Source organism: Chelonoidis abingdonii, chromosome 5 (genome assembly GCF_003597395.2).
Source record: "Chelonoidis abingdonii isolate Lonesome George chromosome 5, CheloAbing_2.0, whole genome shotgun sequence".
NCBI lineage: Eukaryota > Metazoa > Chordata > Testudines > Testudinidae > Chelonoidis > Chelonoidis abingdonii.
In genome coordinates, this window is record NC_133773.1 from 37,762,076 (window position 1) to 37,782,815 (window position 20,740).

General features: G+C 39.4%; 1 protein-coding gene across 22 annotated transcripts in view; it reads right to left on the bottom strand.

The window, feature by feature from the left end:
* The window catches only part of CAMK2D (calcium/calmodulin dependent protein kinase II delta), a 298,301-nt gene that overhangs the window by 115,920 nt on the left and 161,641 nt on the right, over positions 1-20,740 (bottom strand). For all 22 annotated transcript variants that reach the window (XM_032781307.2, XM_032781309.2, XM_032781303.2 and 19 more), the window contains exon 4: positions 8,255-8,309. In XM_032781307.2, the coding sequence (XP_032637198.1) occupies positions 8,255-8,309 (55 nt within the window). The remainder of the gene's footprint in view (positions 1-8,254; positions 8,310-20,740) is intronic.

Consider the following 20,740-nt stretch of genomic DNA (forward strand, 5'->3'; position numbering starts at 1 on the left):
ACACACACACACACACACACACACACACACACACACACACACACACACACACTTCTCTTGAAATCCTACACCAATGCTGATTCTCAATGTAACAATTGTATTCCAACAAGTGCTCTGTTTTACGAGAGGACACATTGCACTCTTATGAAAAAGGATTTAATTGACTAATATAAAAGAGGTTCAGCTGTTTCCATTCAGGTACCATAACTGCCAGCGTACATGGAGGTAACAGGATTTGAACTCACTAATATGAAAAGGTGACTTGTTCATATTTTTTTCCACTGTAGCACGCAGGTGCTAAATGATCTTGAACAACCTTTATTTCATAAGTAGAGCCTCCTTAGCTAAAAAAGGATAGAAAGCTTCATGAAGTCCATTAGGGACATCATAGGTTTTAGTTATCTGGGAATCACTCATACACTAGGGGAATCGGTAACATAAAAGCCCTAAGAAAGCCAGATAAGAGTCTATTCCTCTTCCACCAATTCTCTTTCCATTAAGATTGCCCTATGTGATGTTTCTCTGTATCTACCCATCTCTCTCATCTCACATAAACAGAGGCAACGGATCGCGGACAGAAAAGTAATTATTTGTATCTATTACAAATGGTCAAAAAATTAAAAACTAGTTTCATGAAAAAATTGAAATTGTTTAAATTTTGAAGGATTTGAAGTGTTTCCGTTTTTTAAACATTTCAATACTTTTTGGGAAATGTTTATCAAAAATATCAAAATGGCTGCTGAACATTTTTGTTTACTGGAAACTTTTCTGTTAATGCAAATTTTCTATAACTATTTTAATAATGTCTACAATAGTGTTTTTGATCAAATTTGCAAATAAATTTTCATTAAGTAAACATTTTTGACTATGTTGACAATATTTTGTGAAAAAATATTTTGAAAAAGGACTTTTTTTTGTTGAAAACACTTTTCCTTCCAAAATTTGTTACCCGCTCTAATCTCTATGCTGTTTCAGGTCAACCATAATCTGAATACTGTATTCAGTTTTTGGCATAAACAACCATAACAACATTGAAAACTTTGAGTGTATTCAAAGAAGAGCAACAAAAAACGTTAGAAGGGGAGGCTGAAGGAAACATAAAAGAGTTACCTACATATAGAATGACGCAGAAATAAATGTTCATGTGTATACATGTGAGCATATGTATATGTGAGGTGGAAGGGAATAAAAAGTAATTTCAGTGACCTGGTATTACTTTGCTCATTGCCCCATGCAACTATCACATGTAATCTAGAATGCCCTGCCTGTGCATGTGCACCTGCACAGGCGTGCAAGTATAGGAGACAGAGAAGGGCAAGGGTTGTAAACAATATGCAATTTACTCACACAAGAGAAGGATCCTCCTCTGACGTACATCAGTATAAATCATGACTAGCTTCAATAAAGTCAGTGGAGTTTCAGTGGTATAAAACTGATTTCGGCAAGAGGCAGCTCAGGCCTCCAACCTTAAATTCACCAGTAAACACCAGTGAATGTCTGCATAGTCACAGCTAGCATGCATTCTTAAGTGTTTTGTCAATCCCAGGTCTGTTGACACACCTCCTCATGAAAGCTATACGTATTGGGAGGAGCAGGCTAACAGGGATCTGCAGCACTATTTACAAGGGCTCCTTCACATTTCTGCATAAATGCAAGTCGAAGGATTTACATTTGGGAGAACTGTCACTTTGAATTCCTGGATTTTTGTGCAATTAAAATCTCAACCAGTGAATTACAGTAGAATAGCTACTGTTTCAGGTAACACAACAGAATAAAAGTGATTCATGCAAGCTTACGCCAAAGATATACCAACCAAAATGGTTCAGCTCAAAGCATGACCGGTATTAAGGTATACAAACGAACCAGCAAATTCTCCTTTCAAATAGCAAATTTATCTAGAATAGTCATTGTAAAGAAATTATCAGATTGTGAAAATTATCCCTTCTTCTATTGACAGAAAAGCCCTCCCCCCATTTTTTGAGTAGTATGCAATTTTAAGGGAATTTATGAAGATATGCTAGTATTTAATCCCACACAGTCTGAAAGCAACCATTAAGATAAAGGAATGATTCTGAATGGGGTGGGATATGGTAGTGTTATGCCACAATCAGAGATCACTTTAAAAAAAGCCAAGTATGTAGCTTCTACACTAAAGAAACATAGAAAGGACATTTTTGTAGGATATAAAACATTCTAAATCTTTTACCTCCATTAATTTTTCTAACAAGTCACCAAAGTGCATTTAAAAGTAGACATTTATAACTGCTGCAAATGATATAATGTCTCATGTCATCAGAGGATTTAGAGCACTTATAAAGAAATAGTTATTTTTTAGTAAAAATAAAAATAAATCCATCTCCACTAAAAACAAGAATGAAACACATACTGTTCCCACCTTCCAAGAGACCTCACAAACAACCTACCTCCCCAGCTTGCAGGATTTTTGTTACTCTCTCTGACTCTTAGATGGCATATTTCACAAACATATAAATACATGCAATCCAGTCTTCTTAAAGAGAACCACATAAACAGAAACACACATTTCCAGCTATTTCCCTGAGGTGAGCTGCAGGCCCTTTAGGCTATTCATACGCTGATTCTGATTATGTGGTCCCTTATATAACACACACAAGAAACGTACACTGCAGAAGGCTTGTCTGTCTCTGCAAGAGTGTCTTTGGCTTTGAAGTCAACAGAAGTCATTTACATTTGCATTGGTGGAATAGCAGAATCCGACTCTCTTTTTGTGCTATCCCTACCAAGTTATAGATATGAGGTGCAAAGAGCTATTTGACATTTGTATACTGATAAACTGTCCTGGCTCACACGGTACCTATAATTTGCTGCGATACCCTTTCTGTTATACACCCAATATACTGCACAAACACAGCAAGTGCAACTACAGTAGATAGAGCTTCTAAAAATACAGTAATAAAAGGGCTAAACACAAAAAAGCCCCCTGCCAGTTGCCAAAAGAGATGACTCCCATAGAACTAAAACCTTTATACTGTAGCATATCTGACTTATATCTGCCTGCACACATGAACTGACAGCAATAACATTTCATATGAGTGGAAAAATCTGTCTTTCCCAGAGAAGATGTGTGTCACATCAGTACATTCCATTTTATTTTAACATAGAGAGCTTGTTATACTTAGATCAAGTTACCAAGCACTCTCCCTTTACTAGTTAGAGCAGTGGTTCTTAACCTTTACTGCAGCGTACACCCCTTTGGTTCTCAAACTATGTTTTCGCACCCTTTGTCAAAAATCATTGAAGTCGGTCAGTTCTTTAAACCTAGATATATTTTTTGTTTATAGTTACAGTAATCGTTAAAAAATGTATGTTAATACATAGGTTTGATTAAACAAAGTAGTTGGACTTACGTGCCTGTGTTTAATTTGTGTATTCTAAAAAAATCTAGCATGTCTCACACCGCCCAAAATGGCATCTTGCACCCCCAGAGGGTGCATGCACCCCAGTTTAAGAACCACTGAGTTAGAGTAATCTAGGATCATTTAAGAGAACAATATAGGATCAGCATGGGCAGAGGATATAAACAGCTGCTTTCTGCTAATGTTACCCTTAGTCGCTGTGACAACAACCTTCTGGCAATAGCTTTTGTCTCTACTAGTTATAATGTATACAATTCATCAGTGTTAGAATTACTTTATTTCTTAATAGTACAGTACATTCTAATGAAATAATATATAGATGCAATCGCTGTAAAAGAATATCAACAGGGAAGCATATGGACTTAAAGACTAAACCTTCTTTTTAGATGGTGCTCAGGATTTTCAGCTTTGCAATTACTGAAATGAAATGGCAATCTGAAGGAGGACTAGTGTTACTCTAATAACACGGTTCCTTGATACATGCTGTGCATTCTGAATTCCACTGGAACAATGTTCAAATGAAGCTGCTTCTCCAGGCTGCAAAAGCTGTACATCAGGAATAAAACATGCAGAGCACTCTTCGTCTTTTTCAGGAAATCAGGTTTATCATTCAGTCTAGCAAACACAGAGCTTTCCTGTGAAACGGCAAAATCTCCACCTGTTTACTTTGGTATGTTTCCTTTTGCTCACAATTTCCTTCCAGCAAACTTACATTTCAGAGTCATATAGTCATTTGGCTTCCTAACTATCTCATTTGTATAAATTGTGTATCTGTTAATTAAACAATAATGTACATAAAAATGTGCACTAATGGCAGTGAGGTTCAGTGGAGTTACTCTGCCCTTGGGAAAGGGGGAAGCTGGTCAAGGCTGAAACCAGCATTACACAGGTGTTTCTAAAGAGGTCATTACCTCATTTAGAATAAAGTTTGGTCTTGACACTCTCAGCACCCAAGAAGCTTACAGAGCCTTTTTCCAAGGCAAAAAATGTGGAGGTAAACTTAGGCTAAACATGGATTGTGGTCATAAACACATGATATTGATTTCATTCCAAGATTAAGCAGAAGGAAGAGCTGATAGTGAGGAAATCCTTATTCAGATATAAATATCTACAGTAGTTGCAAGAGAGATATAGAAAATTACTGGCAATGTAAGTTTCTTGTATGAAAATGTCCTGTTCTATGTAATTTCTACAGTGTTAAAGTCCTTCTTTACATGGTTTTTCTTTTGCATAATGATTAATATTCTGGAACACAAAATATTTATGGGTAAAAAATGAGTATTTAACTATTTTCAGTCAATTCCACAGCAGAAACTCATGTCATGAGTTTTTTTAAAAGTGTATCAGTATGACAAAAATAGAAATGTAATGATAGTTACAAAGTATACAACATTGTGAACTTACGCTGAGCATTCACATTAGCTTGATATTGCATTTGTGATTTTCTCTTTAAGCACTAACTGCTAACATACAAAGAATCTAGACAATCACACACACAAAAACTGCAGTAAAAAGTATATTGTTAAGGTAGCAAAGTCAAGAACTCTAAAATTAGGAAATGCCAGAATGAAGGTTTCCTCTGCAACCTTAATTATGCTCCCTTGTATACATACATTACAATAGTGTTTAATTATGTAAATGCATGCTATTTTTCCCCACAGGACCCCCGCCGCTTTCAATGCAGATGGGGCAGTACTCACTTAATGAGCACCTATTATTTTCTTTTCGTTCTACGTATGGCCCCACAGCAACCTGATTGACTGTGCATTATTCAAACCCTATTTTAAAGACAGAACTTTTAATCTACTTATGGGTGTTTGGTATGGTGGCTATCATTACAATATCTGAGTGCTTCAAAAACAATAATGAATTTATTGCCCCTGGGAAATGAGTAGATATTTTTATTCCTATTTTACAGATGGGGAACTGAGGCAGACAGACAGACTAAGGACAAAAGTATAGCTGGGTTGGACCTGGAATTTCCATCCCGTGGGAAATATGCAATTTCAAAATTTCTGTTGTTCTGATTCCAGAGCCTGGAAGCCTTATCTCCCCAGAAGCTTCTCCAGCAGACTGCCAAGGAACCATGGAGGCAGGTGAACTGGCAGGGAATCAAGTTTCGGAAACCTCCCTGGTTTCTGCCAAAATTTAGCCAAAAGTCAACATGTTCCCAGAGAATCTCTCTGTTTTGCTAAATCAGCATTTCTGATGGGAAAATGTTCTGTCTGGAAAGTTCTGGCCAGCTTTAGTCAAAAGTTTCCACTAACTGGAGTGCTCTCAGACACATGGGACCTGATTTTTCAAAGTACTTAGCGTTATAATACCACTTCATATGTTCAAAGCACAGCTCCCAAAGACTTCAGTTGCAGCGAGTGCTCAGCACTTCTGCAAATCAGACTTTCAGTCTCAAGTCAGGCAACCAGAAAAAAAGAGGAATTAGTGTCCATCTGTGAAAAGTTTGCTTTAACAGATTTGTGTAGCATAACATGGGAATCCTCTGCAGAGGCAGAGACAGAATGCAGTTTTCCAGGGCAGCACTGAACTGCTTTAACCATGAGACCATTCTTTCTCTTCCTGCAATCCCTGCCTTACTCACTACAAACCTTCCAATTTCTGCAACAAATGAAGCTGAGGTCCCACAGACCACAGCCTCAATCACTGAACAACACCGATTTGCCTCCAGAGCATGTCCATTGTGTGCACTGAATGAGGCCGTTGTCTTGTGGAAAAGAAATTATACATGATCATGTAATTAAGCACTACATCACATAATGTACACACACAAGGTGGCTGAATTAGGTAGAGTTCCACAGGCAACCGTAATCTTGGCATTTCCTAAGTTTGAGTGCTTGACTTTGCAATCTAAATAACATTCTTTTAACACTATTTTTTGGGGTATGATTTCCTAGGTTTTAAAAACAAACTGAAAATATAGTAATTCCATCATATAGCATATGGACATCAGTAGCTTCTGTTGCACAGACCTGTGCCACTTAATCTAACAGAGTAACCGATAGCAGTAGCAGGCTGCCTTATGTGGATCAGCACTAGAGGGGGATAAGACATGCACTTTGCCAGTGGGTTTCACAGACATTTGCTGACAGCAGAGGAATGGTGAGACACAGGCATCTTGGGTTCCATTCCAGATTCTAGTGGGACACGTGCTCTAGTGGGCACAGATTCTTCTACCCATTCCCCTCAAGACTGGTCCCTTCTGTTCTGTCCCTCTAACCAGTTCCTGTCTGAGTCTTGTTTCTTCCTCACTCCTGGCTCCTCACCCAGTGCAATTCTCCTAACTTAACTAGTCAGTCTCCACTGGTGAGGTTTGTCATCCCAGCCCCAGTCGCCTTGCTGAGCAAGTCCTATTCTCAACCATCTGAACTCCCTGTTCTGGCTCCAATCTCCCTCACTTCCAGTTTTCTTGCCCAGCCATTCTCAGTTCCCATCCCACTTCCCAGCTCCTCATCTGATCTGTCGCTTTCCCACCTGCTTCCAATGCCTGTCCCCATGGATCTCATCCCCACTGACTTCCACTATAGTATCCATCCCTGGGCTCTTCATCCAACCTCTTTGTCCTAGTCTCCCTGCCCATCCAGGCTCAGTTCCAATCACTCTCAATGACAAGTCCCAATTTCCCTCCCCCCTAGCCAGACTCTAAGTTCCAGGATCTCCAGACCCACCCTCAAGTCCAGTTCTTGTCCCCTCTGCATTTGAGTCAGGCAGCAGATTCATCCTCCATACTGCCTGGGTTTAGCAGGGACATCAGTGAAAATACAGGCGAGAGAGTCTCACTGCTCTCAGTTCTGGCGCATGGTCCCAGTCTGGTCAGCAGCTAGCCCTGGCTGGAGCATATCCAGCATGCGTGGATTCAGGGAAATTAGCTAAGAAGTTCTAGCAAGTCTCTATTGAGCATGTGCAAACTGAATTTTTTCAAAGCCAATACCTTGGCCAAATTTTCATGGATTGCCACAGGGATGGCAAAAGGCACAACCCTACCACATCTCTACCTCATCCCTTCTGAACCTCAAGCATCTATTTCAAAGCATGGAGGCACTAGAGTTTCTCAAACAAAAATAAAAGGTTGCCAGAATTTTTTAAACATGAACACCACAACATATTTTCTCCTAGTCTCACTCTCAGAAATGTCTGAATTGTTTTGGCTAAAATTCTCCCTCAAAATTCATCTTGAGGTAGACTCCCAGCATAGAAAATTTCAGCCTGTATGGTTCAAGTTTGGCAAAGTTATCAGCAACTGAAAACAAGATCTTTTAACATGAAGTGTCGGGGAACCTTAATGACAGGTGACACTACCAGTCCCATATATAATACAGAATTCAATGTACAGAACCGATAACATTTTATTATATGACTAATATATTACATATTAAACACTTATAGTAATTGTAAAATCCACAGAAATTAATCACAGGATGGGCTAGTTTGCTATGAGATAATGAGAAAATCCTTTACCAAATTTCAAGAAGAAAATCATTTAGTAAACTTGCTAAAAGTCAAATTTAAAATAAACAGGATTTTAAGCAGCTATAGCTATGGGTGAAAAAAGATCACAGCTATGATTAATAACGTCAAAACATATTGTTTTGCAGTTTGGTGTTAGTTTAAGCTGATGTTCAAAATACGTTGAGGAGGGTTTTCAACATTTGGATATGCAAAGCTTTCCACATGCTGTTATCACAGTGACTTATACAAGTCAGATGTGTACACACAACTGATCAGTTATGCATCATCCTGGCCATTTGCAAGCACATCATGTTATGAGCTTATTTTGGCTCCTAAAAATTTTGAACATCACGTCCCCCGTGTTATGTTATACAAGCATACACAAGGCATATACTTACAAATCAAAGACTAAGTAATGGAATCCTTCTTCTGATATGCTGTCATGAAGCCGCACTATTAAAAGAAGAAGAAAAAAGAGAAACAGATTTATCTTTCCTGACTCTGTTTTTTTCACTCTACCCCAGGTTTTTTGGTTGGCTGGTGTTGTGTTGTTCTTCCACCCTTTCTCTCCAACCCTTTCTCAAGTTGTTCTTTTCTGCTTAGGGCTTTTCTTCTTGATGAGATATGAAACAAAAAACTGTTCATATGATTCACTATGTACTTATTTTTAGGGGTGCCGTGTTATGCCAGAGAAGCACTCTGTAATCACTTCCTATACTCCCTCCCCACAACACACATACAGCAACAGATATGAGCAGCACTTTGCCTCTGCCCTTGTGTGTGATAGAATTTCTGCAAACACCATCTGAAAATATATTACATTAATATTAACGCCAACCAACTAATTCCTTTCCCTTGACAAACACTCTCTGACCACCAGTCTTTGAAATAAGAGTGTACAAAGGTTCCCAACTGCTGAACTTCAACTGTGTTAGATACACGGTATTAGTAATAAAGATTATTTTCTCAAAACCATTAACCAGGAATGCAATATAAAAATAGTTAAGTGTCAACTAATGCTAGATTTCAGCAGAACAAACTACTCTAAGCATTGTTTTAACAACTAAAATGTTCAATAAGCAGACACAAATATATGCCAGGCAGTGGTGAGCTCCAGCCGGTTCACACCCGTTCGCAGGAACCGATTGTTAAATTTAGAAGCCTTTTTAGAACCGGTTGTTCCAGGACCACCAGTTCTAAAGAAGTTTTTAAATTTAACAAAGGCTCGGGCAGCTGTCCACCCGGCCCCAGCTCACCTCCCCCAAGCCCCTGAATGCTCCGCCCTCCTTCTCCTCTCCCTCCCTTGCTTCCCGCGAATCAAATGTTCACGGGAAGCCTGAAACAAGGAGCAGGCAGGTAAGCCGGGCAGGGCTCCAAGGAGGCACGGCGCACACAGCCCAGTCCGGCTCCCCCTGGACCTGGCTGAGTGCCCCCGGCTCAGGGAGTCGGGTCCGCGGCGCCGGTCTCGGTCCTGGTGGAGCGGACCCAGTCCGGGCCCCAGGCAGTGTGGTAAGGGGGCAGGGAGCAGGAAGAGGGTGTTCGGTGGGTTGTGGGAGGGTGGATAGGGGTTGGGGCGGTCAGAGGGCAGGGAACAGGGGGATTGAATGGGGGCAAGGGTCCCAGGGGGCTGTCAGGAAGGAGCAGGTCTTGGATGAGGTGGTGGGGGGCAGTCAAGGACAGAGAAGGGGTGGTTGGATGGGGCAGGAGTCCCAGGGGGCCATCAAGAATGAGAGGAGGGGTTGGATGGGAAAGCAGGGGATAGGGAAGGCGGGGGAAATGGGTCAGGGGTCCCCGGGGGGGTGTGTCAAGGAACATGGAGGGTTGGATAGGGCACGACCCCCTCGTGAGGTGAGGAGGAGGAAACCTGTTGTTAATATTTTGGCAGCTCATCACTGATGCCAGGGCATTATAACTGGCAGAGAAACAAGAAAGCATTATCTTTTGCAGGCTTCACTGTGAATAAATCAAAAGCTTTTGACTACATAAAAAAGAGAGATGAATAAAATAAAAAAATAAAAAAACCCCCAAACTACACACTTCAGTTAATATTATGAGACATTGGCTTTATGTAAGCAGAAAGTAGCCAATGTTAAAAACAAAATTGTAGCTTATGCAGATAAATTAATTGTGTTGTTCTTGTCAGTTTCTCAAAGTCTAGCTAAATTAACTGCCAGCAGTTTCAGTCCAGCCCTCATTTAAAATGTCCAAACAAATGATCTAAGAAATAAGTAATTGCACTCTACAACACACTGAGTCAAGTCCTACCAAATAGAAATACAACATATTTTCCTTTCCAAATCTGCTCTTTTGTTTAGTATATATGTTTTTGCTCTTGAGGTACTAATGGAGCAGTCTTCTGAATGAAAAGGGTATGGCTTGGTGTGAACTCATTTTCTCTCTGCCTTTCTGAACAGAAAAGTGAAGAAACTACAGAGATCACCACCACCACTGAAGACTCCGCAAAATTGGTGGGTACATCTCGCTGCAATAAAGACTTGTGGCATGGCCACAGCTGGCCCAGGTTAGCTGACTTCGGCTCATGGGGCTTGGGCTGAGAGGCTACAAAATTGCAGTGTAAAACTTTTGAACTTGGGATGAAGCCCGGGCTTTGAGACCCCACAAGGGGGTTGGGTTTCAGCTGACCTGGGCTCAAAGACTTGGTGCCATGTTTTTTTGTATTGCAGTGCAGACGTAGCATGTGATACATATAGCAGCTTTTCAAAGGCTGAGCACTGGCACCCAAAAGACACTGAAGCTGAAGTATCCCAAATGGTGTTTGCACTACAGAGTAGCACAGTTGATCTTCAGAACTCATTGCCACCAGAATAAGTGCTCTGTTGGATTCAAAAAAGGATTCTCTCTCTCTCTATGGATACCAGAACACCCAAAAGTGTTACTGGTAAAGATTAACAAACAAACATAAAATTTTGTAAGGTACAGATGCTTCAGAGTACAAGTCAAATTCTAACTAATGAGGTTTATGAATATTTTTTCACTTTGTGGATGTCATTCCACAATTATGTGGTGCAAGATTTCTTGAACCTTCCTCTGAAGCAGCTGGTATGAGCCATTATTAGATATAGGATACTGGACTAGATGGACCATTGATCTGATCCAGTATGTTAATTCCTGTTTTCTTATATTCCTGAGCTGTATGAACTTTGCACACTGCAACCTAAATAATATGAAAACTGCCAATATTAGATACAAAATTACATTAGTAGACTTTTGAGACTGCGAATATTTCTCTGAAACTCACAGCAAAATTAACAGGTTTCCAAGTTTCATAATTTTGCTACGATTTCATAATGAAACTTGTGAAACTGGTCTCTGTTTGGGGTGAAATGAATTGTTATGGACTCTTGAGAAATCTTATAGACTATAGAGAGTTTAATGGAACTCACCATTAGGTTATGTTGGGTTCAAATGATTTTTTTTTTTTTTTTTTTATGAAGTAGTGATTACTAGGTAAAGTAGGTGAAAAATTATATTTGGAGAACTACCCTGCAAAAAAGCAGATATCCCCTTAAGTTATAATTGTATGTGTGCATTCTCCTCCTGTAAGTCAACAGGAAACAAAAAACAAACTTGTGACAACTAACCAAGTAGCTGTGGATAATGCTATAGTTCTTCAGAAATACATCATGGTTCAAAGCTAAGTTCACATGTCCTACAAAGACTCTAGCCATAACACTAAGACAAGTATACAAAAAAGAAAGATAAATAATAGAATAATAATATGATCTGATTATAATGTTATCCCCCCAATAATTATAGAGTATAAGTATAATGTGCTCTCTCCATTTTTATAGAAATCAATATTACATTTTGCTGACAGGCTATCCTTTTGTGTGTGGAGGGGACTAGGGGATGAGGAAAGGCTGTTACAGTAAGAGGAAGGATTTTGGAGATGGAGCATCCTTCAATATATACTATATTTACCCTATTCTGTCATGTTTTCTCTATTCTTCTATTGTTTATTTATTTTACTGCACCCAAAATTGTGCTAGGTGCTTCACAGTAGACAAAAAGAGATGTGATCTGTGCAAGAAAAGTGTTTACATTCTAAGGATTCTGCAAACAACTATACAGATTAACAACTTTACACACACACGAAGAATTCCACTGAATTTACTGGAACCCTTCACACAAGTAAAGTTATTTATCTGCAAAAGTACTTGCAGAATTTTTAGCTGTGACTAGCAAGGGTGACGAGTAGGCAGTAGATGGGGTGCAAATGCATAAAGGTCAGATATGTAGTCATGCAGTTGCAGTGAAGCCTTATGGACATCATGACTGTTCTAGTCTGTTATGATTGCAAAGCAATATTTTATAGGTTTTTTTAAACAATTTTACGACTATGCATTTTGATAATTTTTCCTCTGCAAATTTCTAATTAAACATAAATCAGTTATATTTATGTGTAAATCAGAATCATCCCAAACTCCAAGCATCTTTTACTTGCTTCATTTTCCTTGAAAGAATGTTTTACAAACTAGACTGTTCAAAGGGAACTTTAAGAGATGTGAAACTACGTGCAGAGCCAGATAAAAAGGAGTGTTGCAACTTGTGTGTATGAGAACTGACATATTTCACCCAGCTCCGATAGTGAGAGCAGTAGAGCAATCACTGCTTGTACATTTGCACAGGTTACTTCTCTGTCTGTTTCATTAAGTGTCAAACACTCACCTCAAAAGACAACCTAAGAAATCTCCAACAAGTTCAATGCACTTTTGAAGTCACATATAATCCTTTTTACAAACTAAAATAGTGCAGGCCTGTAGGCTTACGAAAAGTGTCATACTTTTCAATATGAAATAATCCAATTGCATTACAACATTCAGCATACTGGATCCTTTCATTCTAAACAGGTGACCTATTAACCCTTACAAAAATGGCCACCACACCCCTCAAAACTGTTTCTTCTCATGGTTTCCAAGTGGGAGCAGCAGTATGAAGATTAGATATGGCTTCTATCAGTGGAGAACCACAAAAGGTTAGGACTCTTACCTGGAGTCCCGCCTGCCCTGCCTTGCCTCGCTACTGAAAGAAAATTCCCTTATTTCCCACATGTACACTCAGCCTCCACCTGTTGGCTCACCATTAAATTGGCTCACCATTAAATTGGGATACTATCAATCACAGAATTGATAGTACCTAGGAATGCTCATTTGTTAGGGGTCAGGAGGGAGCTAGTACACAGACTGAGGGAACTAGCAAAAGGATTTAGAGGCACTTTGGAGTTCTGACTGGATTTTGGTAGTGGGGAGGAAATAGAGAAGAAAACAAAAATAGAATGGATTGGGTCTCTTGTACAGGGGAGGGAGAAGCAGGGGAAAGGACTTAATTGCACACAGGTAACTGGGAGCATACCTTTTGAGAAGCACCTAGAATGAAGGACAATGAGGGGCATTAAATCTGTAAAATGAGGAATATAATGTAGGACTATCTTCCGCTTCCCCTAAAAAAACCAACCCTGAATCCCTCCACTGGCTCCCAATATCCCCACTTAGACTTCTCAGTCTGTCTCTCTCATACAGGTGTGTCACCTCTTTCAGCTTTATGCGGTTGGCAAAAAGAAACAACAACAAAAATAAACAATTTTAATACTGTACCTTTAGTGCGGGTGATTCCCCCCACCATTCAACTCAATGTATTTTTGACTATACGCAGTTTTCGCTTTACATGCTAACCGCAGAACGGAACCCTCGTGTAAGATGAGACCTGCCTGTATTGTCTATTCCTCCTACCTGTTTTCTGCCTCAGACACAAGTGAGTAGGCACAGTACTGGCAGATCATGGACTTCAAATCTATTCCAGGGTTCCATAGTAGCAGCGGAGGAATATAGCAGTAGAGGGAGCAGAAGGGAAGGAAGTGCACACCAACTATACCCACCAGAGCTCAGCCAGATTTTCAGGCATCTATGAATCAGATAGCCAGGACAATCAAGAGGATTAGTTTCAGGAATGTCTGGGGAAATGGTGGGTCAGCAGGACAACCCTCCCATAAAATCACCTTGAGGAGTAAAATCTTGAAAAATGTGAGATGCTTGAGAGGGTTAGTTAGGACCAGAGGACAGTGGAGGGATGAGGAACCTGGGAATGAGAGTATACTTCTAATTTCCTTCGTGCTAGTCACTATTTACTAATTCACAGTACTCTACTGGTTAAGAGGTGCATGTAACATTTTATATTATTTTTCTGTTCAGGAACCCTTTCAACACCATTTATCTTCCTTCAAATTAATTTGAAGACATACACATGGGACCACCAAATACTATTTTTCATTAATTTCTGCCAAAATACCTTAGAGAGGATTTCTACAAGAATGAACTACTGTGACAGTCTGTACCCTTATGTTCACCATTTTTACAAGACTATGATAAATTTTGTATGAAGTATGCCTTGTGAAGTATCATTTTAAAACTCATAATCTGCTGAACATTACTGTGCTGGTAAAACGTGTGGGGCAAGATTGTATGTAAAGTATCAGAGGGGTAGCCGTGTTAGTCTGGATCTGTAAAAGCAGCAAAGAGTCCTGTGGCACCTTATAGACTAACAAGACGTTTTGGAGTATGAGCTTTCGCGGGTGAATATATCCTGCATCCGACGAAGTGGGTATTCACCCACAAAAGCTCATGCTCCAAAACGTCTGTTAGTCTATAAGGTGCCACAGGACTCTTGGCGCATTGTATGTAAAGTTTATCTAAATCAGTGTGCATTTGGGAAACTCTATTTGAGATAACAAGGCTTGTGCATATCATTTTCTATGAATGAAGTTACTGACTTTATATGAGCTTGTGTTGTCTAGGAAGGTGCTAGGCAGTACAAGATGCACATTTCTGGGGGGAAATCTGGGACTGGGAATTTTCTGGTGTCGCTCTGTAATGTAATTCAGGGTGGCTATACTCTTGAAGTATAGATGGGAGTAACTTATATGCTGGAGGCTGTATGAGAGCAAGCCAGTGAAGCAGTGTAAAAGGCACCCCATGTTGGAGAATTGAGGGGACACAAGTAACTGTTCAACAGTCCAGATTGTACCCTGGGTAATGTCACAGCTAGTCAACTGTAGAATCTTTTAAATTGTGTTAGCCATTTAAATCACACTGCAGAAGAACTATGAAACAATTCCTACGTGTTTTCACTACAATAAACTGTATTGGCATCAATGGTTCAACGAACAATGACAACATTGTTCATAGAACCAAATACAGACTCAAGCTACTCCAAAACCACTTTATATTCAGAAACTAAGCTTATGAAGCAAACATGAGAAGGAGGATTTTCAGATTTCCCCAGATGATATCTTAATATATTAAATAATATTTCTATGCATATATGAAATTTTTAAATAGGGAAAACAAATAAACTTAACTTTTTCCTTAATAACAATTTGCTTTAGAAAACATCTTGTGTTTATACAATACTGAAGAGAAAAACAGTTCTTGGCTGACTCTCTGCCCAGAACTTCTGCTGAATCAGAAAAGCCAAGTCTGTAGGTCCAAATCAGAATGAATGGATAGTTTGGCTGGTTCTGCAAACTAAGTGTTTCCTGCTTCAGATGCATTGCTTGCCATGAATGGGGTATACAAAGAAGATGCTCCAGCAACACACATCTATTCATTCATAGCCAATGTAGGAACATAAGAACTAAAATATCAAAGTCAAGAAAATAATGTAAATTGTAAAACATAATGGATATTAAAAATATTTAAACACCAACAGTACAGAAACAGGAGGAAACAGTTTGGATATTAAAGACAGCTTATTTTGAATCTTCCAGCTCCTCACATTGGCTTGATTTTTTCAAAGTACCTTTATGGCCTATGGTTATTTCTGTTTGTTATTTTCTGTGACCCAATATTCTGCCTCTTTAAGAGCCAGGGACCTGGGGCCAGCCATCCCTGTTGTTTATCTGAAGCAACTGCGGAGGAGACAGGTGTTCCCTCTAAAGAACTGGGCTGTCAGTAAGAAAGTAGAAAGCAGAAACAGTAGAAGGTTCCCTTGAAGAGATTTCCAGAGTCCCCTGGAAGGAGAGGTGGTGGAAATCTGCAGCAAAAAAAGGGGCTTCCCAGGAGCATGCAAAAAAGTATTCCGCAGAGTGGGAAAAGGGGCAAAGAATGTGCCAAGAGGGGCCGAAGTTATGGTTTCATATATTTGGTTACAACACGGTATGACCACGGTTGAAGATCAGAACAGAAAAGGAGACATTAGAGGGGAAAATGATCCTTTGTGTCTGATTTCTTATCTATTGGATACTGTCAGATTTAGAGTCTTTATTTTTGAACCTCACAGGCATATATTTTTCTTAATAAATTATCCTCAAACAAATGTGTCACTGAAATGAGGCGTTTATTCTTTCAATGGACAATCACATCCTCCAAGAACCCAGGATTTGATAGGAACAATGAAGTCAGACAGTAGATTAGTTCACCTAAAAGTTCCCTTGTACAAACAAAAATAATCACATCTAAAAAGTGGTGCCTAGATTTCTTTTTGTCATACTGTTAAACAAAATGATCACAGTATGTTGAACAGAGAACAATGATAAAATGCATATCTGAAAGAATCGCTTTGAAAAAAAAAATCCATTTATTTTAGCTTCTAGTTATACCAAGAACAATTAAAGAAATACTTTGATTTGCCTCACAAATTGTGAGACTAAAAGGGTGCTTTGTGATTCACATTCTTCTTGTATTTTATATTGGTAGTTTATCTGTTATATACCAGTCTCCTATATCCAAGCCAGACCTCTCTTCCGATAACTGTTAATAACAATCCATTCTTGTTAGCCAAATATCACTAGGATTAGGAAACAGTACCCCACGTAAAAGAAATTTGAACTCTACTTTCACATGAACAACTTTATTTTAAACCTAGTATGTGCTACAGTTAGTGTAACAGACTTCAGACATCCAGAACACTAAAATGCATGCACACTGTCACAGTTCAGGGCAATTGTGCCTGTATTCCCTATCAGTGGCCCAGCAAGGGCACCCGCTACATTCCTCAGCTGTTGCTTCTCTTGAGTGGAGACTCGTGTCCCTCTGGTTTGCAACTGGGGTACTTCTGAGCTGCACAGTTCCCTGCCTTGCCTTCAGTCTGTACTTCCCAGCACAGGCAGGTTTCTCAAAGATACATGCCTAGTTTCTTCATTACAGAGAAAAAACAGTAAAAATATTAAATATCCTACACAAGTATCCTACACACGTCCTACATAAGCTTACCAGAATAACACCAACCCTAACGTGGTTTCTGGCAGGATAAGTCATTCCAGACTCCAACCTACTGGAGTATTTGTGATTTCCAGTTCATCACAACTTCAGCTCAGAACCAGCTTAGTTGACCCTTTTATACAGATCAGGGGTCTTTGATCTGGAGTTTCCAGAAGCAGGTAATTAGTACACAATGGGTCTCTCCTCTCCTGCACTTATCTTCAAAAGGTTTGCTTTGGAGGGGAGAATTTGCATTCCCCTTAACCCAAGGTCAGACATATATTTGTTCCAAAAAGACCTTTGAAGGTCTCAATACCTTTCAAAGACTGCATTTATCTTGTCTTCCTGCTAAAGAAGTTCCATACACTCTCACAATAGTACATAAACATTTGCATTTCTAATTCACTGTACCCCAAAGGTATTAACCCTAATTCAATAAGATTGAACTTAATTCAATAAAGTTCATTCAGGATATTACAGGATATTGTCAGTCTGCCCCACACATCACAGAGAGGAGCAGCACTTGTTAAGACTTAATGAAATATAAACCATGTGCCATAGACAATGAAAGTGTGTGAGTTAAACTGCAGAGGTCCCTCCTACTAAAGAAGATGCTCTACAACTTCTCCAGTCACCCTGTTTATTAATACAGCATGGAAGGGAATTACATTGCAATATTTCCAGCCTGATTTTACATATGGAGTTGAAAAATAAACAGGATTCTTTGAGTCCCCTCTCTTGCCCACCCTAGGGTGTGTCGCTTACCAGCCATCACTGCAGATCAAATTACAACTCTAACTTGAATTAGTGTATTACTAGAAAGGCACATGCACATTCATCAGTAATGTACATGGAGCTGCAAAAGACCAAGAAGGCAAACAATGACACAGCCTAAATGTTCGCATGTGTAAACGCTCTTTTTCAGCAAAATACTTCCAGCCCCGCGAGCAGCGGTCGCTTTGTCGGTAGGAGAGCACTGCTGCCGACAAAGCCAGGTTCATGCTGCCACTTGCCATGGCAAAACTTTTATCTGTTTTTTGGGGGGGATGAGGGCAGGCAGCTTTTTTAAGTACCTGTGGAAGACAAAAGTTTTGTTGACAACTTGGCAGTGTAGACAAGCCCTCTGAAACAGATGATGACATCAGACTCCTTTTGACAGTTTTCACTCTGGAGTTCTTGCTCCTGTGCTGACTGTTTGCTCTACCCAGCCACTTCCTGCCCCCCCCATCCCTTTGACACAGTCACTTCACTTCAGTCTCACTCCTGCCCTATGTGCTCTACTTTCTCCTTCAATATCACCTCTTCCTTCCTTTGTCTTTCAGCTCAGCTAAAGCCTCCTAAACACAACTGTATGTCAATTCACAGCCAGGATACAAACACAGAGCAGCAGCATATGTGCTGTGGAATAGAGGTGGCAGCTCTCCAGGTTACTGTTGTATAGATGAAGAAAGATATCTGGCAACTTCCCTAGACCACAAAACTGGGGGAAGGGGAAGGTAAATGCATCAATCACAGATCAGCACCCTCTGTATTTCATTAGTGACTGGCACCAGGGGTGCTGGAACTGGGGGTGCTGCCACACCCCCTGGCTTGAAGTGGTTTCCATCATATACAGGGTTTAGAGTTGGATTCAATGGATCTCAGCAACCCCACCATAAAAATTGTTCCAGCATCACTGACTAGCACTACTCCAATGTGTGTAGGGGAGGATTCCTTCCTCAGCTCAAACCTCTGAAACCCAGTGAGTACAGCTGAGATACTTGTCAATACTGTTAAAATAGGGATTTGCCCTTCACAATGTCTTTTTTACTGGCACATCCTGTAATTCCACTCATCTGAGTCCACTGAGGTTTGCTGCTTTCTAATAATACTACTTAGCATTTACAGTAAATAGCGCTTTACAAGCATTAGTTAATGAGGGCTCTTGTCTAAGGGATTTGAGATATTTAGAGGCTAATCTGGTGAGATTAGCTATGGTACAAATGCTCAGGAGCAACTGATTTTTGGAAGATATTTACACTGTGATTATACTGTGATATTTTGTGTATCTAAAATAATAATCTTCCGCCATGCTGACAGAGTACACATATTGTATATTAAAATATTTACTATTGTTTGCAAGGGCCATTTATTCTGCAGTGCTGCGAATGAACCTATCTTCAGCACTGATGTATGAGAATTGTACAGCATTCAAATTCATTCAAAAGATAAACAACATTTTATTACAGCACTAGTACACAGTTGTTTGTGGTCACAATTGGATAACAATCCTCTTAAGATGCATATTCACTAGCATAAAGGGAAAAGGCAGCAAAAAATAATTACGCATTTTAATAACTGGACAGAATGCATTTGTCCCAGAGACACTGTATCATTAAATGTTAACTTGTATGAACAAAATTCCACCTATTCTAAAAATACTCAACTGTGCCTAACAGCCAAGTGTGGGGGGGACAGAGGGCTAAATTTTTGTATCTTGAGTAAATGACAGAAATTTTTCTACTTAGAGCCTCCAACAAATTCTGCACTCAAATTTTACACTGTTACTCAACAATAATATAGTTATACCACTTTTTTAAAAAAGATAGTTTTTCACTACATTAACTTGGGCAAAAGACTCCTGCGATGCAGACAGAAATACAAAATTATTCTAAGACTGGCTCACAGAATTATGGAACTGAACTCATATGAAAAAAATGTTGGGCCAGATACTCAATTGAGAGTCACACAAAGGCATTAAATTCTGGTCACAAATGACCAGTCAGGAATTTTCCCAGTGCATGAGAATCCCTGATGCCATAAAGCTGGCAAATGGAAAGCCTGCATGAGACCACTTCTGAAATGTAGGGTGCATATCCGAGAAAAACAGGTTTGGGAAGGAGCAAGTAGGTTGTGTGGCCAGGAACCCTCTGAGATGCTACATTAATGGTACAAGTTAAAGCAGCTCCACACCTCAACTCTCCTTAAGATCAGGGAGCCAATGACCAGCTCCCTGGCACTCTTGTCTGCACTGAGTGGAGCTTGGCCATAGGACCTCATCTGACCTGATCCACAAGTTGCAAAACGATTTGCTAGAATTTAATTTGATTTGGGAAGACATAAATAAATTATGAAATACAGACAGACATTGTGTGATGTCTTATTGTATGTGAGAAGTTTTCAGGGAGAATAGCTGAGACTACCCGGACACATTTTTTCTTCATTTTGTACAGTACTTTCAGTCTACTTCATATACATACTCATACAGCTTCTGAGAGAACTGCATTCTTAAACTCTTACTCATGTTGAGTAGTACCTTATTTAATTAGAAATCCCACTGAAGCCAGTGGAAACGGGGCATAAAATCAATTGTTTAAAAACAATGCAATTTTTAAAATATAAATCAGATTTTAATTTAAATTAAATACACATTTTTTAAAATAAAACTATTTAAAATTAAATTTGAAATTATAATAACCTGAGTTGAGGCCTAAATTTGCTACACTCTATTAAAATCATTTAAAAGTAAATGCATTTAAAAAATTAAGCAGTATATGCTGGGTGCTATATTTAAAAGAAAGTCAAACCACTGAATTGATGGAAGTCATTGACTAAGCACCTGAGTTTGTTGAAGTGCTAAACCAGCTTTTGACAACAGTAGCCTTGTATGCAGATGTGCAGAGAATATTT